We start from the raw sequence: 25,383 nt of genomic DNA on the forward strand, positions 1-25,383 counted from the left end.
ATAGGAATTCAATACATGCTATCACAATGAAGCTTCGACCTCACGTTTCATTTGACAATCGTAAGGAAAAGAACGTAATGTAATGTTATGTGACTCCAAGCTGAAGCTCTATTTCAATTATCTGAACATTTGCTTTGTCTGACAGCTCAACAGCTGTACAAAAATGTCAACAAACAAAATATTTGCTCTTTGGAGGGATGAAATAAAAGAAATGTCATTCAAAGAAACCTCGAAGCAGGTCCACCGTAACGCAGACGAAGCCGAAGCTGAAGCGTGTTTGTGATTCAGCCATAATGCTTGTCCGATGACGTCTCTTATTTCAGGGTCCACAGCAGAAGACTTATACAGCTTTTGTTTACTTTTAATAATAATGGTGAAAACTGATGTCTTTTTGATAAAATATAATAAGTGGCATAAAGTTACGAAGGAATTTTGTGATTTATTGGGCAGGTTTAGACAACATAAAGGACTTCATTTGCAGTCAACTTCGTTCTTTGATTGTAAATTTCGACCAAGGCAACTAGTAACTTTTTCAAGTGTCATGAATTTCAAATTCAGAACTTTACTTCGCAAAACACTTCTTTATGTTCAAAGTACAAAAACTACCAAAAACATTATTGTCTAAAAACACTCTTCAGGCAAGCTACAAGTCCATCACGTTTTGTTTTGAAAAAAAAATATGGCTTATTTCTTTTTCGAATTGGCAAGTAAACCATTTACAGAAAACATTAAATGGAATTGTGCAGAAAATAAATAAATCATAGAGTAATAAAGTTCAGCTTTCCGTTGAATGAAAAAGCTTGATCAACTGTCATTTTGATAGAATTAGACTTGACTAAATAGTTAGAGATATTTTTTTTTGACTTACTTTCCAATCAACTTTCCATTAAAGTTGCCTTAATTGGAAGGTAATTTTTTGGCAGCTGGCCAATCAGAGGCTAGAAACTTGCCTTACTTTCAAGTCCCTTATGGCGTCTGAACCTGCCCATTGGTTTTCGGGCAAATGGCAAACGTCTTAATTGGAGAATGAAAAATTTCGCTACAATATCGATAGATAATTATTAATAACAAATACTTTCTAATATGAACAAACTGCATAAGAAAAATGCAGTATTGAGATAAAAGCGTTCAAAGTTTTGGATAGTAGAATATCTTTAATGCTATCATTCGAAAACCAAGTACTTGAAGGTTGGTCCCGGTCAAAATCTTTTGGTGCATGATTTATGAGGTCCTAGGGGACTATTTAAATAAATAAGGCTCAAAGCCTTAATAAACATTGCATCACTTTTATCGCAAAGCTTCAAAATCATATAAATTCAATAACGTTAATTTCGAATGTCACTTCCGTGATTCACAATAAAATTATAATTATCCACACTAGCAACTTCACGAACCTCTCCATTACGTCGCATTCACAATAAACATTTAAAAATTCTTATGTTGCCCAATCTGCTCATTTGACAGTTGGAACAATCTCCGTGTGCAAAAAATAACCACAACAAAACAAAAATAAAAAAAGAAAATGAAGTGACAGCTCTCGTTGTCGTTTTGAAGGTTGCAAACTGAAAAGAAGGAATACTTTTTGTTTCTCCACAACCAATGAACTTGCTCGTGTATATTTTTGTACAAAGATTTATTATTCGTGTTTCATTTTCCTTTAATCTGCAACCCCTATTCATCAACACAAAGTGTAATATCTGCCAGACAATCAGACGAGAATAAATAAATAACAAAAACAACAAAAAAAAAGAAAGAAAACAAAACGAAATCCTACTTTTTATTTGTACGCACAAAGCCTCAGCTACGCTACGCTAATTAGATATCAATAAAGAAGTAAAAATAAAAATTAAGACTGTGCGCCCGCTCCGCTCCAGTTGTAATCAAAATCAAATGACAAATTATTCGTGGCCAGTGAGGTCATATCCGTATACTTAACTACAATCTTTTTACCTACAAGAAAAACCCACTCGTTAAAAGGAGCTCTCCAAAAAGAGTCCAAAGTGCTTCACTTCGCTCCAATCTTAATCTAAGAATCTAAGTGTTCCGGGATACAAATAGGGATAGCAAAAACCTCTTGGTTGACAGAGAACATGGACGAAAACAGTTCAACGACGACAAATAGCAATAGCACTGCATTAACTTCCACCATCGAAGGCGGTCACAATTCGGCCAGTGAGGAATCCGATCAGGAATTCCTCGACAATACTGTCGAGTTGCGGGGATACTTGAGCAAATGGACAAACTACATCTATGGCTGGCAACCGAGATATATCGTCCTAAAGGATGGCACTCTGTCGTACTACAAGAGCGAATCGGAAAGTGATTTTGGATGCCGTGGAGCTATCAGCCTTAGCAAAGCCACAATAAAGGTAGGTTGTTGTTTTTTCTCCTGTCTAGAATTAACTTGGGTATTGATTGAATTAATTCTAGGTCATTTCAATAAATTCAACAATGTGCGCAGTTTTTCTTATTAAAATAAAGTTCATTGATAAACGAAGTTTCTGACAATTGACCGGAAGCAATTTAATTGAACTTATTACCTTGAAAATTATTTAAAATATTTTTTTTTTGTCGTTTGCATTGCATGCGTTAATGTTAATAGGAGAACGTGAGACTTTTAATATTAATTTGAATTTATTTTTTGGGGTTGCAATGCTTAGGGTCAGTAAAGAGCAGTAGGAAAAGACTTTAAATAATTAGACTCGTTGCTAAGTACAAAAATACTTGACTAGTTTAAATATGCACAATATGAAGGAAGATTTTAATTTGTTTGAGTTTTCTGCTTTGTGAGAGGAAGATTAAAAATAAGAAGTAATGTGGTGCAAATGCTTTTTGGAGTTGGGGTAGAAAGGTTTTATAGAGAGATTAGATGATTAGATTAAATTCTTTAAAGCTAAGAATATAAGGACATCGCGTTGTTGCCGTCTGCCTGATAGACATTTCAGTTAAAAATAGTTTAACATTATGAAAGTTTTTTTTTCTTTTGTTTTTAGTATAACAAAATTGTAAGTGGCGGCGGCGGATTTTAAAATGAAATATAAAAACACATCATTTTATGTAAAGAAAATATTTATTCTTAGGTATAGTTTAATTTATTATGAAAATAAAGAATTTAATGCAAAGTTAAATTTAATGGTTAAGCGAAGTTTTCTAAATGTTTGTTCTCCTCGTCTCTATATCACGGCTTCACATTACATACTGCCCCATATCCTTTGAATGCAAGTAAAGTTCTCTCTCCACCTAGCATAGCATCGTCTCACTCTAACATTCCTCCCCCCGTGAATCGCTCTGGGATTCACCATCCAAGCTTATGACAGCTAGTCTTGAGGCTGGTCGACGAATGCATGTATTGGCAGTCCGAACTTCCGCAAATCGTACTTGTCCGTCCTTGGCTGGGAACACTTTTGTGACACGACCTTTACTCCACAGGCTGCGCGGCTGATTTGGATCGCATACCAACACGAAGTCGTTGATCTGTAGCGGGCGTACCCTTTCGTTCCATTTTGGTCTTTTCAAGAGTTGAGGCAGATACTCGACAATCCATCTTCTCCACAAGCGGTCTTTTAGGTTAAGAGCAATTTTCCACTGTTTCTTAAGGCAAACCTTTTCATCAGGCGGATATGGTGTCTGGGTAGAATTGACACACCCCAGAAGGAAATGGTTTGGAGTCAACGGTTCCTCATCTTCTGTGGAAAGTGATATGTCAGTGAGTGGGCGTGAATTAATCACATTTTCAGCTTCGATCAGGACACTTCTGAGTGTTTCGACCCTTGGAGCTTCGTTAGAAAGAATCTTCATCATTAGGCGTTTGACGATACGAATTAATCTCTCCCAACAGCCTCCGGAACTTGGGTTCAATGGGCAATTAAAAATCCATTCTATCCCTCTACTGGTGGCTTCACTTTCAATTCGATCCAGATCGAATAAATGTTGTTCTTTCTTCAACTCTTTTTGAGCCCCGATAAAGTTAGTCCCATTATCACTCCTGATTCTGACTGGTGTTCCTCTCCGATTAATAAAATTTCGAAGACATATGATGAAAGCGTCTGTGGATAAATTTTCGGCTAGCTCTAGGTGCGCAGCACGTACAGTGAGGCAAGTAAAGATGACTCCCCATCTCTTTTCTCTCCGGCGACCAATCGTAACGTTTAGAGGGCCAAAAAGATCAACGCCAGTGTAAGCAAATGGGCGGACGAAAGGAGTTACACGGTCGATCGGCAGTTGACCCATAATTGGCGTTTGAGGTTCGGCTCTATCGATTTTACACTGTTGGCATTTTCGTCTTACCAATTTCAGAAGCATCTTGGGGTGGGGGATCCAGAATTTTTGTCGGACTTAATTCAGGACAACAGCTGAATTTTGATGATGTAACTTCTCATGATAAAATTTCATGATGAGCATTAACAATGGATGCTTTGGTGGCAGTAAAATTGGACGTCTGGCTTGGAATGGCAGGTAGAGGGCCTCATCGAGTCGACCTTGAATTCTTAATATACCCCTTTCATCTAGATACGGATTTAGTGTGTAGATGGAACTTTTCTTGGTCAACGGCTTTGATGACGACAGCAATTTAATTTCTTCTTCGTATTGCTCCTTCTGGACGATTTTACAGAGACTGTTTTCGGCGTTCTTGAGTTCGGCAATTGTGAGAAAACAATTGGACGTCTTTTCAATGGGCACAACGAAGCGGAATTTTTGTGTGGCACGAATGATATATGCCATCGTTCTCTGAAGTCTCTGGTAGGATGAAAAGAGTTTAAAATTTATTAGTAAATTACCATTCGGGGACTGAAGCAGCAGCAATGGCTTGATTTCTTCGACTTCGCTGACTGTTGTAAGCGGTTCAACTATTTTGGCTGGCCATAATTCTTCGGGCTGCTTCAAAAATTCAGGACCAGTGATCCAAACACTGTTTGGAACGAATTTTGGCGAACCGTTTGCTCGAGTGGCTACATCTGCGCTGTTCTTTTCAGTTGGTGTCCATCGCCATTGGTGTGCCTCCGATGAAGTTAGTATTTCACTGATACGGTGAGCCACAAACGCTTTGAAATTTCGTTTGGTTGATCCAATCCAATATAGTAACGTTTTCGAGTCGGTCCAGAAAGTTATCTTAGAAATTTTGATGTCGTGATTCCGAATTACAATTTTACTCAATCGTACTCCAAGTACTCCTGCTTGGAGTTCCAGCCGAGGGATGGACATAATTTTTTGAGGAGCACCGCGCGTTTTACCACAAACAAAGGTAACATCTATTCCATCGTCATGGATTATTCGCAAGTATGCTGCGGCAGCGAATGCAACTTGACTTGCATCCACGAAAACGTGAAGTTCAGTAATTCTTGCAGTGGGTAGATGTGATGAATAACATCGGTGGACGTGAAAAGAATGAATGTTTTGGAATTCTGTCCACCATTTTTGCCATCGTTTGTTGGCCTCTGGAGGCAGCTCATCATCCCAGGCAATGTTAGTTTTCCAAGTGTCTCTGACCAGTATTTTTAAATATAGGAGGAACTCTGCTAACAGTCCATATGGATCATATATAGCCATGACTATACCAAGCAATTCACGTTTTGTTGGTGGGCGGCTGCCTTCTAGGACCTCCTTTGGTATGCGATGAAATTTTGTCTTAAATTCAAAAGTATCCGAGGCAGTATTCCAAAACATCCCCAGTACTTTCTCCGACGTGGACTGGCGTTCCATATTAACAGTGCTTGTCATTTCTCTTGATTTGATGTTCATCTCGTTTTGAAGTTTTTTCGAGTTTGATGTAAAATTCCTGAGCTCAAAACTAGCTTCGTTGTTGATGCGGACTACGTCTTTACAAATTCTTATGGCTTCTTTTTCATCATTAAAGCTTGCAACGTAATCGTCAACGTAGTGCTTGTTGATAATGGCTGAAGCGGCCTCTGGATAGTCATGTTGAAAGTCTTGCGCATTCAGATTCTTGACATATTCTGCGACACATGGCGAGCAAATCGCTCCAAAGATCATGGACACCATCACATAGTGATTTATAGGCTGTGTCTCATCCCCATCTCGCCACAAGAATCTCTGTGCTTGTTGATCCTCAGGGCGTATTTGTATTTGCGAAAACATTTCGCGTATATCCGCAGCTACCCCTATTATACCTTCTCGAAATTTAAATAGTATATTTACTAGCGGTTTGGCTTGTTCGGGTCCTTTTAACAGTGCTGAATTAAGGCTTAAATTATTCACTGTGGCAGCGGCATCGAAAACAATCCTGATTTTATCTGGTTTGTGTGGGCTTTGAACAGCAAAGTGGGGTAAATACCACACCGGCTGAGATGAATTATTTATCTCGTCTGGCTGAAGTTTTCTTGCATATCCCTTTTGGATATATTTGGTCATCTCGTCTTTATATTTTTGGGCGAAGTCGGGCTTATGTTTCATTTTGTTTTCGATTCCAGATAAACGTTGAATGGCCATTTGAAAACTGTTTGGGAGGGTCGGTTTTGGCTTCTTCCATAGAAGGCCGGTCTGAAAACGTTTATTAATTCGACACGTTGTTGTTTCCATCGTCCGACGGGCTGTTTGGTTGTCTTCAGATTCAAGGATACAAGATGACGGATTGATTCCAAAGTTGTCGGCGGCAAAATATTCTTGAACTAGGCAGTGCAATTCGTCCTGATGTCGAATCATTAGAACTGTTGGTGTTGACGTCACAATGTTGTTGGTTGGTCCACATGCGACCCAGCCAAGTTTCGTCTTCATAGCCACAGGTTTTTTATCTCCAGCTGAGACTACTGTAGAAGATGTACCGAGATGAATGTTGTCCAGTCCGATGAGAATAGATGGTCGGGCGTTTTTATAATTTCTTAATGGAAGAAACTCCAAATGTTTGTGCTCCGATTTGTTGAACATCTGCATGGGCAAGTTGACATTACGCACTGTGCGGCAGTTTGAAATGGTGTAGATATTTGGATCATCTTCACCCCGAATCTCTAGGCTTATACTTTTTGACGGTTCTGTAGTGGTGTTTTGTCCATACCATTGTAGTTTTAATGGCTGCGATCTTCCTTTTAGTCCTAGTGTAGAAGCGACTTCTTCCTCCAGGATTGTCAGAGCAGATCCCTCATCGAACATAGCGAAAACTTCTGTTTTTCCATTCGGACCAAAAAGCGTTACAGGCAAGACTTTAAACAGAAGACTCGTGGAGCTTATAGTTCGGCAACTTAGCAATGGCTGGGCAGCGGCGTCAGCGAAGACGGAGTGGTTTCTTAAATGTGAAGACTCATCGTGTAGACTTGTGTGATGATATTTTCGACACTCTTGTATTCCACACATTTTTCTCTTTCGGCAGTTTGCAGTACTATGGCCTTTACGCAGACAAGAAAAGCACAAATGCAAGGACTTTACCTTTTGCCACCGATCGTCTACACTTAAAGAACTGTAGGCACTGCAATTCGAAATGAAATGATTGTCTCCACACAAGTAACACTTGAACGTCAATGTTGGATATGATCCTTCTTGCCCTGAGGTACTGGCATTGTTGTTCACGTAAAGCATCCGACGGGGTTGAGTTTGTGGTTTCAATCTAGAATTGGAAGTTTGTGCAGGTGGGCTTGGCGGCGGTGGCATCAGACATACAACTCTGGCTAGTTGACATAGCCATTTTGAGAAGTCTTCGATTGTTGTATTTTTTGTAAGAGTTGTTGCATGTTTAACCCATTCGTATTGTTTATCTTCGGGCAGCTTCCCAACTAATTCTTCTAGAATTATTGAGTTTTGAAGGCTATGTTCACTCTTGGATGCTTTCAACAATGCAACGACATTGCGAACTTGTGTCGAGTAATCGAGAATTTGATCGGTTTTATTTTGTTTCATGGCTGGGAACTGTTGAATTTTCTGGAGTTGATTCCTTACGAGAATATCTGGCCTACCAAATCGAAACTTCAATTCCTCAATTATCTCTGGAACATTTTCTTTGTTGATAAGCATCGACGTTACTGCTTCTCGGGCTGGCCCGTTGAGGCATTTCTGCAATCTTTGCAAATTTTGACGATTGTTGTAATTGAAGTCAGCTGTTGAGTCTTCGTAGTTGGCGAGAAAAAGTGGCCACTCATCGGGCCGACCCGAGAACGTAGGCAAATCGTGTAGTTTCATTGTTGGAGGTGCGAAGTTGTTGCTCGTTGCTGGTTGATGGCTCCAGGACATTGGCGGTGAACACGGCAGCACGGTTAAGGCGGCAGACGTTGTGTTCTTGATTGCATTTACAGGGATTTCGCTGGCATCTGGTTGGAGCTCAATCGTATTTAGCAAGACATCGTTAGCATTTGGCGGAACGTTGACGGCATTGACCATGTTGGCGGTACTCATTTTGGCCTGTAGCCTTTCTATCTCTTCTTGGCTTTGTTTTGTCTCGCTTTTGAGTTCGGCTACCGATGCACTAAGTTTCTTGAGATTTTCCAAAATAATGTCCAGTTTCGATCCTTCCACCATTGTCTCGTTCGCTCTGTCCCCTTCCTCACTCAAATTTTCTTCCTCCTCCTCATGTCTCCTCGTTCGCGGCATGTTTGATACTTACAGACAGAATTGTAAGCTGGGCTGTGATTGGTCACTTAAGCTTATTTTTTAACTATTCAAATAGAACGCGAATTCTGATTGGTTCGCGCCTTGTGATAACTTTGGCGGCGCGACAAACTTTTTTGTATTATATATGTGTATATAGAGACGAAAGATTTTTATTTAGAAAAACATGTAAGTGGCGGCGGCGGATTTTAAAATGAAATATAAAAACACATCATTTTATGTAAAGAAAATATTTATTCTTAGGTATAGTTTAATTTATTATGAAAATAAAGAATTTAATGCAAAGTTAAATTTAATGGTTAAGCGAAGTTTTCTAAATGTTTGTTCTCCTCGTCTCTATATCACGGCTTCACATTACATACTGCCCCATATCCTTTGAATGCAAGTAAAGTTCTCTCTCCACCTAGCATAGCATCGTCTCACTCTAACAAAAATAAAAACTATTTTTTAGTGATTTTTCTTAACAATCTTCAAATATAACAGATGAATAATTTATTAACTTGAATATATATAAAAAAAGATGATAAACAACAAAATTTTGAATGATTTTATAATCTTTAAAGATATGTACACAATTTTGACATGATTTTAAGCACAAAAAATAGAGTTAAAATAGCTCTATTTTTTCGATTTTACACTCTCATTGATTCTAGACTTAAAACATCAATTTTGCCGTCATTTGAAACACAAAATCTTTAAAATAAACATTTCCGTTTTTAAAAACAAATTTCAGTAGATGAAAATAAGTTCAATTTTGCCGTGATTTGAAAGACAAAAAATATTAAATTCTCAATTGCCATAACTGGATACATGACCGATCAAAAGCTACTTCTATAAGCTAAAGCATATTTGCAAAATTTAAACAAATTCGTCCAACCACTCTGCCCGTTTAGAATGTCAATAAGTTGGTCCATAGACAAAAAACTCACTTGGAAATATAGCCGTCGTATTTCTTGTAATATTGGACAAACTGCTATGAAATGATTTATATCCTCCACGTCTCTTTTATTGCAGACAGTGCAAATTTGTGAGAGGTCCGATCTATGGGGGACAAAGTTGAGAGATGGTCCACCTCAGATGATCAGACATCCTTCTTTCCAATTAACATCTCTTTTGATTCTGAATCGCTGTTCATTGATCGTCTGTCTCATTGTGGTCTTTTTCAACTAAATGGAGTAGCAAACTTTATGGGCAGACACCTCGATCTCATATTCTCATCTGATTGCGATAACTGTGTTGTCTCCGCGAGCCCTCACCTTCTCTCAACCTTCGATCGCTATCATCCTCCCCTTAATCTCTCCTTCCCCATTGAATTGTTATGATTTTCGTAGGGCTGACTTCTAGAAACTCAACAACCTTCTTAGCTCAGCCGACTTTGAGTTAAGTTCCCTCCACTCAAGAGTAAAGTCCCTTGCAAATTGGTTTTATTTGATTCTCTCATACTGAATTGAAGAATCAGTACCGATTTCTCGTAAAAAAGATTTCACCTCTACTCCCCCTTGGTACAACAGAGAGCTTCGTAGCCTAAGAAATACCCGTAACAAGCTTTGGAAGATCTTTTTACAGTCCAAATCTGATACTGATCACAACAACTATCTTCTCGCCTATAATTCTTTCTCTGAACTAAGGGAATCCCTTTATAACCAACACCTTAACCAAATGGAAAATAACCTTCTTAATGATGCAAGGAATTTTTCAAGTTTATAAATGTCAAACGAAAATCTGATGGGTTTCCATCTTCAATGAGTTTCTCGAACATAATCTCCTCTGATCCAACAACCATATCAAATCTATTTGATAAATACTTAAGCAAATCGTGTACTGAACATCTTCATGATCCTGATCCATTCTACTTTAGTTATTTAGATGGTTGCACTCAAACCTCTCTTACATCGTTTACAATAACTGAAGAAATGTAACTTGCCAAAATCGTAAAGAAAAATTTAGCCCTGGTCCTGATGACGGCCCAGTTGTTTTAAAAAATGTATGCATTCTCTGTCAAAGCCTCTAACTGCACTCTTTGAACTCTCTCTTTCCCAAGGAGTGTTTCCTCATATATGGAAAGATTCATTTATATTTCCCATTCATAAACAAGGCAATAAAACTGAAATTAATAATTATGGACCTATTGCTAAACTTTCATGCATTCTAAAACTTTTTGAAAGCTTAGTTTATGATTCCGTTTATTTCCATTGCAAGCCCTTAATCTCCCCCGCTCAACATGGTTTTCTTAAAGGTAGATCCACTACGACTTACTTATCTGAATTTATATCGAAAGTTTTGTCAGCCCTTGAGAATGGTAATGAAGTCGATGTTGTATACACTGATTACAGCAAAGCCTTTGATAAAATATCCCGTAAGATAATTTATCTCAAACTAAGAGCCCTAGGCTTTCCATCTATATTTATAAACTGGATAAGCTCCTACCTTGCGAATAGAACTTATGGAGTCCTTTTCCGTAAGATTATCTCTACTCCATCTGATTCCTTACTTTCACAAAATGATCTTAATATCTTTTTTGTTTGGTGCATGCATAATTTCTTAGAGTTAAATGTAGGTAAATGTAAATAAATGACCTTTTCACTCAAACAAATCCCATCTCATAGAGTATACTACTTCCTTAATGACGCCGTCAACGTAGTCGATTGTATTAGAGATCTTGGTATTATGTTTGACAAACACCTGAATTTCCATTCCCATTTTGACCAAATTATTAATAAAGCTAATAGATCTTCGGTTTTATTAGGAGATTGTCAAAGGAATTTTCCAACCTAGGCAACTAAAGCGCTTTACATTTCTTTAGTCCGTCCTCATCTTGAATATGCATGCCAAGTATGGTATCCCTTTTATGAAAATCATTCACTCAGAATTGAAAATGTTCAAAGACCGTTTCGTTCGATTTGCCTTACGTGGCCTTCCCTGGGATGATACATCCAACTTGCATCTTTATGCCGATCGATTAAAACTGATAGGTTAGCAGCCCTTATATATTAGATGCAAACCGCTGATATATTTTTTGCTCACCAATTGTTAATGGGCAATATAGATTCCTTGGCACTCCTGAGTGATATTCATCTTAACACCAACCCTCGAAATCTGCGATCTGTCTCCTTTTTCTATATCCCTCATCATGGCACTAATTACGGGCACTTTGAACCAATGTCCAGAATTCTTCGTCACTGCAACGCTGCTATGGTAGTCTTCGATATCAACATTTCCAAATCCCATCTGAAAGATACCCTCTACCTTTTCCCTCTTTGAGTCCGAATTCCTCGTCCCTTGTAATTATAAGTCAAATAAAATCAAAATTGTTAGTTCTTGTACATTAAAGAGCTTAGGGCCCACATGAATTAATGTTGAAAACTGATAACAAGAACTGCAAACAAAAAAAAATGTTAAGCTAGTGTTAAGTTAAGTTAAGTTATGATAGCTTGTATTAAGCTGAATAAATTAATAAATTAAGGATCTCGAATCTAGCTTTAAAAATGGTGTCGATAGCTTCCTAAATAATTTCTTTACAAAAATTGTTTGAAGTTGATGACAATTGATGGTTTAAGCGCTTGTATATGTTTCTGCTTGCCGATGAGGATGCACATTGCAGGTGCTTGAAATAAAGTTTTTCATCAATTTTAGCTATAAAAATCGCGAACAAATTTTACCATTGCTCTACAATATTTTCCTTTAGAGAGACTACTATATCCTATAAGTCCTGCAGCAAGCGCGTTCCACTCTCTGAAGGGAGAAGCATTTGTACGGAGCACTCTTATCAAGATTGTCTTATGAAGCCCATTTTCTCTTTTCATAACCTTAGCTAAATAATCGGAATGCCGTTCCAGATTCTGAATATATATCGGTGTACTGTTAGGCAGTTTAAAAAGTCTTTTAAAAAAGTATCTTTGTAAAGTTTGAGCGTATCCCAAGGCTTGGACACCGTAACATAAGCAAGTATTTATTGTTGCATTGAAGACTCTGTACTTTGATGAGAGGTCGATAAGTTGGTTGCTAAAAAAATTGAGCCACATCAGGTTTAGGGCCAGTTTGGTCTCCCTGGTTTTCTCTTTCGCATGATTGCTCCAGTTTAGGTTATAGGTCAGCAATACACCTAGATATTTAAACTCCTTCACAATTTCAATACGCTCGTTGTTCATGTTCTATGATTCTTCAGCACGTCGTGCATGCCGCCTAGATTCAAATATCGTAACCTTAGTTTTTCACGTATTGATCCGTAAGCTCCAAGTTTCGCAATATTCTTTAAGTCTGTTCATTTGCAGTTGTAAAGAAAATGGGTTATCCGCTAAAAGTACCAGATCGCCAAATATTACACCTCCCGGTAGGATTTCACAAACCACATCAATATAAAGTGGAAACAAAATGGGACTTAAAATACACCCTTAGGGAGCTCCCGCCGCTGTCTCAAAACTTTCGGATAAGTTGTTGCCATCCCATACTGAGGCTTTCGTTGAACTTAGAAAGTTAGAATAAAAAAGTAAAAAAAGTTTTATATATTGAACTTTTATAGCAGTCGGGCAATATTAAAGTCCCCATAAAAATTCTTGTCAAAATCAAGACTATAAACTTACCTATTTATTATTATTATTTATTTATTCATAAAAATAAACAATATTATTATTATATTACGTATGACATTGAATAAAAATACAGGCATGACATTAATGTCGTGTGCTTGGCTGGCAAATACTATTATTTTTAAAATTTCAAATACAGTGAAAATTGCATTATGCATTATTTTATTAAATTAATGTTGCTTGTTTTTTGTGATATTTAAAATTTAGTTGGCAGTTGGCATATAAAATTAAGTATGTTTGAACTTTAGATTTAGTTAAAACAAAATAGCAAAAAAAAGCAACTTTCAGTTTAGTTAAAACAAAATAGCAAATAAAAGTAATTTTTAGTTTAGTTAACACAAAATAGCAAATCGTTTTGAAAACTTTACTCTAAGTGTATTAAAATCAAACTAGCAAAAATAGATCTTTAGAATTTTTAAAAAATTTGTTTGTGAATTTTTTCTCTGTAGTTTATCCCTTTAATGGTAAATTTGTAGAGCAGCATCCAATTTGCACCATTCAGATAGTTGCAAAATTCTTCTTGTGTGAAGATGGAATTCCATACGAATTTTTTAAGAACGCTCTTCCGAGCTTCATAAACCAACTGAGGACCACTTTCAATAAAGCGTTTCAAAATGAGAACATCCCCAATTAATTTAAAAATCAGTGATCTTGCCGATTCACAAAAAAGGAGCTCTGGACCTGGTTGAAAATTATCGAGGAATCTCTTTTATGAATGTCCTGGCGAAATTGTTTTGTGGAGTTCCTGCAGGCAGATTGGAATCGTGGGTTGACGTCAACAATATTCTTTCCGAATTTCAAGCTGATTTTAGAAAAAACTATTCAACCACCGACCCAATTTTCTCAATTACTTCGATTATCAAAGCTTTCCAAGCCAGGAACAAGAAGGTCTACGCATTCTTTGTAGATTTTAAATCAGTTGTATGCCGACGATTTGGTTTTAGAGTTTCTGAGTCAACGGATGTTTTACAACTGATGATAAATAGTCTATCAGAATATTGCTGCAAATGGGATCTCCTTATAAACACTGATAAATCCAAAATCATGGTATTTTCCAGATCTTCTAGTTGTCAGATTCGTTATAATTGGTACTTCAATGGTAACCTCCTTAAAGTGGTTAACGAATATAAATACTTAGGAGTGAAACTTAATACGAAGATGGACTTTAACGAACGTTTAGTTGAGAAAACCAATTATTGTCAAAGTATGCTAAATATATCATGGAAAAATGTTTTCTCAAATAAACGAGTCTCGAGGATTGGTGGATGAGGAAATGGAAAAATATGGCAATCAATTTTGATGAAGAAGTTTTGATGGAAGAAAGAAACTTGGTTGATTTGAAGGAGCAGCTTATCGCATTATTGGAAAGCACGAAAACTCTTTTCGGGATGGTTTTAAAGCTACTGCTCGCGAGTCCCTCAGAAGAGTGTTGTACTCCCAACTCAATATGAGCTTAAATCAAGCAAATTAATTCCAAGACTCACTGAGCTTCAACGAAATCTAATTAATTTTCAAAGAAAGATTCGAACTCTTAGGACTTAACGGAGGAACCTACAATAGAAGTTTCAACCAATTTTGTTCCTTATGTAATCTTAAATCCAATGAAGACTGCTTTCATTTTATCAGTATATGTCCCATTTTTGCATTTCAACGGATATCGTATTGCGGACAAAGAACATTAACAATGGAAAAAACAATAAAACTTTTGAACGAAACGAACTGGAACCCGTAAAATAATAAAAACTCGGTACTTAGTGTCGACAGATATAAGTTTATTACTGAAGATTCTTCTCCAATTTGCGGAAATCGCTAATTACGCTTTGTTCAATTTTGTTTTAAGTTACGAATCTACATTTAAATTGAATGTTACCTCCATTTCCAGGTTCTGTACATTTTTACTACTTCCAGATCTATCCCGTTATAATCCCATTTTTTAATGGTTGAAACTCCTAGGTTATGTAGCTTGTAGAATAATGTATTTCTGTTAATACAGTTTTTTATTTTGCTCCAGCTTCCATCGAGCAATCGAACTGAGTACAAATAAATAATTATCAATAGTGGAGTACTCTTTCCTGAATCCCGATTAAAATTTACTTAATTTCCTGTGAGCTTATACCCATTTGTCGAATCTGTTCTAAAGCAGAGATGAATACATTTTTAAAGTTGCATTTAAGAACGATATTCCACGATAATTTGCTGGTTCTTTTGGATCTCCTTTCTTCACAGAAATGATCTGGTACAGTTCCAAATTTGAAAATTATATTCAGAGCTTCAGAGCCACTCTCCACTTTAAACTTACCTTTTCTACTGTTTAAAATTTCCTTCATTATGCTATGTTAGGCTTCTATCTCTAGTCTGAAGCATAGAATTACTAGCCATTAATTTCCTTAAAAAACATGTTACCATTTTCTTTTTACATCAACTGATTTACTTTTTGTAGTAACCATTTAGCGTGTGACCATTACTAAGTAATTGTTCGATACTATTTGTATCCCTTAAATAATTTTTCAAATCCAGAAATTGTTAATATTTCAACTCAGCAACTCAATACCCTTAAACTTGTACGAAATTTAAAATAAACAAACATCTTATTTGTCCATTTCAGACCTATGAATCGGATGAGTTACGTTTCGATGTTATGGTAAACAATTACAACAATTGGTGCCTTCGGGCAGAAAATCCAGACGATCGAATGCACTGGGTTGAAGCTTTACAATTGTATAAAGAAGAATCAGCTAGTACAGATACACAATCATTGCGCCGACATGGGAGTACAATGTCCCTACAATCAAACACATTATCAGCTGCCAGCGGTAGTAGCCTAAAGAAAACACAAAGAAATCTAAAGGAAAAAGTTGGTGAAATCGAAACGTTCAAAGACATTTTATTCGGACAAATTGAAACGTTGCAAAGGTACTTAATATATTTTAAACACAAAAATGTATAAGGCAGTTTTAACAAAAACATATTCATTAATTTTGCTCTAGATATTTTGATGCTTGTGCTGAAATAAACAAATCAACAGGAAAACCCCTCGATTTGGGCGATGGATTGAAACCTATAGATTTTAAAGTAACTAATTCAAATTCAAATGTTTCATATTTATTAACTATTTTTTACAGGGTGAATCGATAACATTTCGTGCTACAACAGCTGGTGTCATAACCACACTTCAACACTGCCTTGAAATTATTGCCGAACGGGACGAATCTTGGAGAAAAAAATTAGATAAGGAGACTGAAAAAAGGCGTAAAACTGATGAATTAAACAGGTAGTTTTTTTTGTTGGATTGTGTAATAATAAAGAAATTATTGATTGACCTATGTAAATTTTTTTGCAGAAAGTACAAAGATGAAATAGAAAAATTAAAGAACATCTCATATCCAGGTCCTGATTTTGAGGTAAGCTAGGCTACTTATGGTTCTAAATCGCATGAAACTATTCAAAAAAGAATCTGATACAAATAGAATACTTTGGTCATTAATGCACTGATTTGATCGTTTCAATGTTAATAAAAGCATACTCTATGATGTATTGTTCTTTATAAATAAGTTATTATGAAATAACATGTCATACAAAATATGAGTCACTAGTTTTTGTGGTCTGTTTTTGAAATCAAAATTCTAAAAATGTTTTGTTTGATAATTTCTGTGAATTAACTACATTAATTAAATCCATAGCCGAGTTACCGATAAACTTGGTTTAACCTTTGTTGATACATCACTTTAACGACCGAAGTGTCTTTTTATGTGGAAAATAGAATTTTATTTATTTGTTTGTTTAATCTACGAGCTATAGGCTCAACAGATGCAAAAAAGAATAAATAGATAGGTATATAAAAAAATAAATAATTTACAATTTTTTATTAATTTCTTAAAAATAGATCAAATCATTTTTGAATTTGTTTTTAGGCCGTGCAATGTCAATATGACTAATTACTTGGTTGAACTTCCTAATTGACCTTGAAATTGGTTGATTCATTACATAATTTGTCCTCTTTCTCTTAATGGTCTAATCGGAGCATAAATACAAATTAATGATAGAAGGTTAAGACACTTTATATGGTAACATAAAATATCATGAATAGTTCTTCGAAGTTGTTGCGAAGCACCAAAAAGCCTCGGATACGGACAGATTCCATGTTGACAACCCACGCAAACGAAATAAGGACAACAAACTTCGGATATGTACGTGGAATGTTAGGTCCCTTAACAGACCACTTGCAGCCGAACAACGAGCGGAAGCCCTAAACTGCTGCAAGGCAGATATTACCGCCATCCAAGCAGTGCGATGGGATGGACTGGGCAAACGCAAACTAAAAGACTGCGATATCTACTACGGCGACTGCTACCGAGAACAAAGACAGCGTCTATTTGGGTGTGGATTTGTTGTTGGAACTAGATTTAGGCAAAAAGTGTTGACTTTCAACAGTGAGCGAGCGCATCACGATGATCCGCATCAAGCTTAAATTCGCCAGCATAAGCCTAATATGCGCGCATTCCTCAACAGAGGAAAAAGATGAAGACACCAAGGACATATTTTTCGATCTCTTGGACAAGACATATGAGCAGTGCTCTGGCTATGACATTAAAATTGTCTTAGAAGATTTAAATGCCAAGCTAGGAAGAGAAGACATCTTTGGTGGCATAATCGGGAGACAAAGCCTACACGACACCACCTCCGACAACGGATTTAGGCTGATCGATTTTGCTGCGGGGCGAGACGGTCTCGTAGCTAGTACGCAGTTCACACATCTCAATATCCACATGGGGGCATGGAAATCTCCTGATCAATCAACTGTCTACCAGATTGACAACATTGCGATCGACGCACAACACTTCTCCAGTATACAGGACGTCCGAAAATTCCGAGGGGCCAAAAATGACTCGGACCACTACCTCGTTGTAGCCAAGGTACGGCTACGGAGTTCCCGGTCCAAGCCAAAACAAGGAAGTACTGTGAGAAGTTTCGACGTTAGACGGCTACAATTGCAAGAGACTTCCATGTCCTTTTCCGATCGAGTCTCTAGTAACCTCTTAAGGAGTCCTATGCTGCCTGCATTAAGCATTGAAAACCAGTGGCAACATTGCCTTACAGCCATCAGAAGAAGAGAGAAGAATAGCGGCTTCTTAGATGGAAAAAAAGAGGGCATGAGAAGCGCGCGATCGAGGAGATAGAGGGATATCACAACAGGAATGAGGTTCGTAAATTTTACCAAAAGCTAGAAAAAACGTCCCAAGGGTACAAGTCGCGAGACGAAGCATGTAAGGACGATCAGGGGAACATCGTAGTAGAACCGCAGTCTATGTTGAGAATATAGAAAGACCACTTCTCCAAATTATATAACGGCGATGACGAACCGAATTCCGCTGTAAGGGAGATAGAACCACTCAACCTCGGCGACGCAAATCATTAATTCCGCCTACCCGATCTTGACGAAGTGAAGATAGCTATATCTAAACTTAAATCAAACAAAGCTGCTGGAGCTGACGGCATCGCTGCCGAACTATTCAAAGCAGCAGGCGATGACTTGGTACGGAGCATGCACCAACTCATCTGCAAAATATGGTCGGAAGAAAGCATGCCCGATGAGTGGAATCTCAGCATAGTGTGCCCGATACATAAGAAAGGAGACCCTCTAAATTGCGCCAACTTCAGAGGCATAAGTCTCCTTAACATTGCGTATAATATCCTCTCTGCCATATTATGTGAACGTCTGAAGGCGTTCGTCAACAACCAATCAGGTCCTTATCAGTGTGGCTTCAGACCAGGAAAGTCCACTATCGACCAAATATTCACATTACGGGAGATCCTGGTAAAAAGCCAAGAACACTAGATCAAAATCCACCATCTTTTCATCGATTTCAAGGCCGCATATGACAGCATCTACAGGGACGAGCTGTATAGAGCCATGTCTAGTTTTGCCATCCTTGCCAATCTCTTCCGTTAGTGCAGGATGAACATGGAGAATTCACGCCGCTCCATAAAGGTTGGAAACAACTTAACAGAACAAGGTGATGCGCTGTCATGTAATTTTTTTTTAACATCGTGCTTGAAAGAATAGTGCAGAGCACACACGTCAACACTAGAGGCACTATCTTTCAAAAGTCTGTTAAACTATTAGCATATGCTGATGACATTGACATAATCGGAAGAACTCAGCGTTATGTCAATGGGGCTTTTATGAGTATTGAGGCAGAGGCGGCAAAAATGGGTTTAACGGTTAATGAGGGCAAAACCAAGTACATGCTGTCGTCAAGAAAGGACATAAAACACCGACGTCTTGGTCAAAACGTCACTATTGATAGACTTAACTTTGAGGTCGCCAAGGACTTCGTCTACCTAGGCTCCACTGTAAACGCAGAAAACAACACCAGCGCTAAGATCAAACGCAGAATAACTCTTGCTAACCGCTGTTTCTTTGGACTAAGAAAGCAATTGAGTGGTAAAGTCCTCTCTCGAGGGACCAAAGTGTTGCTATTTAAGACCCTTATCATCCCCGTCCTGCTATACGGTGCAGAAGCATGGACTATGACAAAAGCGGATGAAAGCACCTTGGGTCGGTTCGAGAGAAAAGTTCTTCGTGTGATCTCGTATGTATAGAAGGGGAGTGGAGGAGAAGATGGAACGACGAGCTGTACGGGCTGTACAGCGACGTAGACTCAGCAAGAAGGGTAAAAGTCCAACGACTAAGATGGCTGGGTCACGTAGAGCGCATGGAAACCAATGCTCCGGCCCGGAAAGTCTTCGAATCCACACCCACAGGACAGCGCAGTAAAGGAAGGCCGCGGATCAGGTTGCGCGCACAAGTGGAAAGTGACTTCACTGACCAGCTTGGAGTGCGAAACTGAAGACATCTAGCTAAGGACCTTAGTTTTTTTTTTAGTTTTTTCATCACAAGATGAATTGAAAGTTTCAATCACAGATACCGTATAGTTGTTAAACAATTCTATCCACCATAAGGAATTATATATTGAAATAAAATTATAAAGATATTTAAAATTTAACTGTAACAATCCAAAATCATTTAACTTTTTCACTCGAGAATTATCTTGGAACTGAACTCTGGAATACTGATTTTTTAAACCTATACTTGTAGAATATGCTTAAGTTTCACGGGTATCTTAAATGCAGCTTTTAACTCATTTGTACCTTATAGGACTGAAAATAGTATCTTAAAACCTCTCCTGGTATAACAAAAGGCTGGCTCATTTAAAAATAAAAAAAAACATCATTTCCCAAGTATAAAATGTCAAACGCTTTAAATGAAAAACATTAATTTTGTAAAATTCGTAAAGAATTCATGGTTTTTAGCAAATTCTTGCACAGGAGTTATATTTTGAATATGGAGCTTAATTTAAAAAGTGATTCGAAACGATTCTGGAGTTTTATTAATTCTAAAAGGAATTCCAACTACGATGAATTTTAGATGGGATAATTCTACTGACATTAATAAAACTCTTGATCTTTTTGCTCAATTTTTTGAATCAGTTTACTCAACTTCACAAGGAAACTTGGATTTTCTTTTAGGTATTACCCCTAAAGTATATATTGGCTCTAACTTACTTACTTAAGGTGGCACTACAGTCCTGTATGAACTAGGGCTTCACCCAACAAACTACTCAAACTTCTCCATCTTTTAGAAGTCAACAAAAGGAAAACTGCATCTAAAATGCTTTAAAAACATGTATAGTAACCTTTGTTTCCTAATTCATTTTACTGAAATAAAAATCAGATTTGCGTATTAAATTGTTAAATTGTATTTTAATGGTTCCATAATTTTAGCAACATTCAGATAGAACAGCTGCGTAATTCAAATGAATAAATAGAAATTCGCAAAGCTTGTACTCCCCCGAGAAATTATATTTATTCAATTGAGGACTAATTGCACATAAATGATCATTAATTAAGCGCATCATGGAATTTTAAAAAATGTTCATCATTTAGTATTTCTAAAACCTTGACATGAGATGACTTCTACTATTAACAGATTTAAAAAAAATATATTTTTCTTCAAGTTAAAGTGTAATTACCCCAATACAATTTTTTGAAGTATGTGCGTGTTAGTACATATGTACATATATAAATTTATGCTGTTGCTTATCATATTCAAAAGCAATTTGAAAATTTATTTTATATATTTATTTGTCATATCGGTTGATTAAGAATCATGACCGATTAAATAAAGGAAAATACAGAGGTTATAAATAGAAAATCAAAAACATCATTTCAATACAAAACAAAAAGCTTAACGAAATTGGTTGTCTTTTATATAAATCTTTTGTTTTACATTTGTTTTTAAAAAAGATAAGGAGTTTAATTGCCATGTGGAATATAAAAATACGAATTTTTTTCATACAGATTTTGAAGTACCCGACAATACAAAACAAAAGCTAAATTGTGAAATTGTTTTTTTTTTCTTGATACACTTTTATCATGTACATAAATCATATATTAAAAATTGATAATCAGTTGATATGAACTCCCCTTAAAGTTTTTTTTTACTATGCGAACGCATTTCTTAAAAGGGATATTGAATGGTTGTGTATGAAGCTACAATTACAAGGTCAACATAAAATGTCAAAACGTTGACTCTCTGAAACCGAAGAATCAAAACAAAAAAATCTCCTTCAATGCAACGTCAACGTGCAGAGTGTCAATGCATAATACATTGATTATCACACAAATGACATCCTCGTCAATGTGTCAAAATGCGTCGACGCATACGTGTCATATGAGTCAACCTAACGTTTAGTTATCTTTGTGAACGATAACACGATTTGACACCATAGCAGTGGGCAGGTTCAGACAACATAAGGCACTTCACTTGCAGTGAACTGAATTCTTTGAGCGTCAACTATAGTTAGTTTTACAAGTGTCAAACATTTTAAATTCAGAACTTTACTTCATTAACCTCTACCTTCAGTTAATCGTGCAAAAACTACCAAAATTCTTTTTGTCGAAAATACAATCCAAGAAAGATACAAGTCCAACACGAGTTGTATTTTGTATTATCAAGAAATATAACTTATTTCTTTTCCAACTTGACAAGAAACCCTTTTACACACAATATTAAATGGAATTGTGAAGAAATTAAATAAACCACAGAGCAATAAAGTTAAACTTTTAGTAAAATGAAAAAGCATGAACAGCTGTCATTTTGACATAAGGAGACTTGACTTGATAGTTAGGGAGATTTTTCTTGACTAACTTTCTAATCAACATTCCAATTATGATTTTTTTTTGTAAATTATCTTACCTTTTACACTAGAGCGACTAGCCTCTTCCGCCATTTTTATTGTTTTGACGATGATTTTTTTAATTTCCCGACTTTCAAATATCAATTAGTTTGCGTTCAGAATTTTACTCCGTTTACTCGTTTATTTTATTCTGAGCTCACAGGGCGCGCTCTGAACATGGTCAGGTCAGAACTAAAAAAAGAACACGAATTTGAAGCTCTGAACGATTAGAGCTAAAAAAAAACACAATTAATTTTTTGACAGTTCGAGCTCTGCTCTGAACTAAAAAAAAAATGCCAAAAGTTGTCTTAATTGAAAGGCAATTTTTGACAGCTGGCCAATCAGATACTAGAAACTTGTCTTACTTTCAATTCAAGCCCCTCCTGTCATTTAAACCTGCCCATTGACTAATTCAAAAAAATCAAAGCTTTGAGTAAATGCGTCCACATGATCGTCAATATATTCATAAACGCGTTGATTTTTCGTTTACGATTACACGACATGAAACCCTTGGGACAGATTTTGAATTGAAGTTAAAAAAGATCTTAAGGCCGAAAGGCATTAGTATTAAGTATTATTGTTTAACTTAGAATGTCCGTATGGGACCATTAAGTTAGTTGTAAGTTATGGATAATTAGGCTAGTTTTATGAATTTTTGTCTAGCTTTAAGGCAGGTTTAAGATTGAATTATTAAAAATGAATTAAAAAAAAAACAACAGATTTTGACGTCATTTTTACGTTAGAGAGTTCACGCGTTGACCGTCTTATAGTAGCATTAAAATTATAAGTTTGTGTTTGGGTTCAGTTATAGTTTCTAAAATTGAAATTTAAAGCCGATTAAGAAGTATGGCTTTTTATATTTGGTATTAAATTCAAGCTAAAGAGTTATAGATTTTTTACATAAAAAAATACTCTATTTAACCCAGAACTTTGCTGTTCTTTCAATGAATATCTGATTTTTAATTTTATAATTTGGAAAACAATCGTTTCTCTAAAAGTGTTGTTTTTTTTATAAAAACCTTTCAATGATCTACTCTAACTTAAAGTGCTTATTTTAAAACAAAAACCCTTCCTTTTTAATAAACGATATATTTTAATGAACTCTATAACCGACCTGTCAAAAAACTCCAATCATTAGTTTTAATGATAAAAACCAAAGCTAAAACACTCTCGTTATAAAATAAGATTGTGATCTAGCAATGCTGCGATGAGAATACAAAAAAGTGTTAACGAAATCGTCTCCGTCTTTCCAACTTTCAATCTAAAATAAAAGTATCTGCCATTGTTCAAACATTTTAATTATATCAATCATATCATTTAATAAATATTCAAAATGGGTTGATGAACTGACGTGACATTTCACCTCTGTTAAATTTATATATGAGATCCAATAAGAGGTATCATTTTCATACGGCTAAATTTGCTACAATATATCTATGATCAATTCGCAAATTTTGAAGTAGTATTTCCTCCATAACTTTACAAATTCAATCTCTAAGGTCTTGAATCGATTTGGGGCATTGACATAGACATTATTTTTTCAAAGATCAAAGTCTAAAAGTTTTAAATCCCAAGCTATTGGTGAACAATCGTGACCACCTTTTTGAGAAACAACACGGTTAGAATTTTTTTCTTGCAGAATTGCGATTGTATAATTAATTCGTTCTTATTTTATTAATGGTGTAAATTAAAAAACATTACAGATTCAAAAATGTAACTATCCCAAAACCGGAATATTTATATTGAAACAATTTATTGCAAGGCCCTATACTTTATATAACATTTAAAATACAGTCACTCCAATTTAAACAGCAAATACATACAGTACTGTGCAAAACATTTGCAACTAAATAGAACCTCCAACATTATTCTTAAAAAAAATTGTTTAGAAAATCAAACAGCAAAATTCCTTTTGTAGTTTTCTAAACTCTTTTGATATAATTTTTTTTAATTTTTGGAAACAAAATTAACACTCTTTACTCAAACAAAAAATAAATAACTAAATACTATAATAGTTGGTAAAATTGCTGTGCAAAACATTTGCAACTTAGATCTTGCAACTAAATTTCAAACTATTTTCTTACTTCAAGGCAAGGAAATGTATATCTTCTGGGCCTCGAAGCTATAGGGTTACTAATAACTTTTTTGGAATGTTATTCAACTACCTCTGAGTTCCATCGAATAGGTCACTTTTCTGCTTAAAAATGTTGCTCCCAATTCTTTCTTTCACAATTTCCCACAGGTTCTCTATTGAGTTTAGGTCTGGGGATTGGCCATGGTAAAACTTCAATCTTTTTTTTGCAATCCAATTTGTGGCTAACTTCGACTTCTGTTTGGGATCATTGTCGTGTCGGAACATCCATTTCCCAATGGGGATTAGCCAGCATGGTGTTACAAAGGATGTGTACATACTCGTAGTCTTCAGACTTCATTATGCCCTCCAATTGTCGAATTGGCCCGATTTCTTGGTCAAAGAAGTAGCCCAAGACCAAAATTGATTTAGTGTATTTTGGATTTAGCCTCATACCTCTCGGCCTTTTGATATGTTGTTTACCACCCGATCCGTGCATATTGAACTTTAGATAGATAGATAGATATTTTATTTTCATAGATAAATGCTTTTTACAAATTATTGTTTTTGTTTTTATAATACGCAGCTTGCTCAGAGATTTGATATTTAATTTATATCTTACAACTGAAAAATTTTATAATATTTTAAAGATATTTTGAATTGGAAATTACATTTGAAGGAAAACTATGATTAAAACCTTCATTTAATATGTTTTATGCAGGGTTTTATATAAAAGGGAAAAAATGACTAAATAAAAATAAAACTTAAGATCTAAAGGAATTGCCAGGCTATGGGGCATAATATTTGCATTTTTAAATAATAATTGTAACAGGGAATAAATAATAAATATATAGACAATATAAATAAATAAATAAATTAATTAACATATGAGAAAATAAATAAATAAATAATGAATAATTTAAACAATAAAAAAAAT

At 35.9% G+C, this 25,383-nt stretch overlaps 1 protein-coding gene across 1 annotated transcript in view; it reads left to right on the forward strand.

Annotated features, from left to right (window-relative positions):
- Positions 1-1,537: 1,537 nt before the first annotated feature.
- LOC129944550 (ceramide transfer protein) overlaps positions 1,538-25,383 on the forward strand; it is a 70,404-nt gene continuing 46,558 nt past the window's right edge. Inside the window, exons 1-5 of the mRNA XM_056054070.1 lie at positions 1,538-2,369; positions 15,742-16,049; positions 16,124-16,208; positions 16,259-16,407; positions 16,477-16,537. Of these exons, the coding sequence (XP_055910045.1) occupies positions 2,091-2,369; positions 15,742-16,049; positions 16,124-16,208; positions 16,259-16,407; positions 16,477-16,537 (882 nt within the window). The 5' untranslated portion in view covers positions 1,538-2,090. The remainder of the gene's footprint in view (positions 2,370-15,741; positions 16,050-16,123; positions 16,209-16,258; positions 16,408-16,476; positions 16,538-25,383) is intronic.

The sequence above is a fragment of the Eupeodes corollae genome, chromosome 2 (assembly GCF_945859685.1).
Source record: "Eupeodes corollae chromosome 2, idEupCoro1.1, whole genome shotgun sequence".
NCBI classification, from domain to species: Eukaryota; Metazoa; Arthropoda; class Insecta; order Diptera; family Syrphidae; genus Eupeodes; species Eupeodes corollae.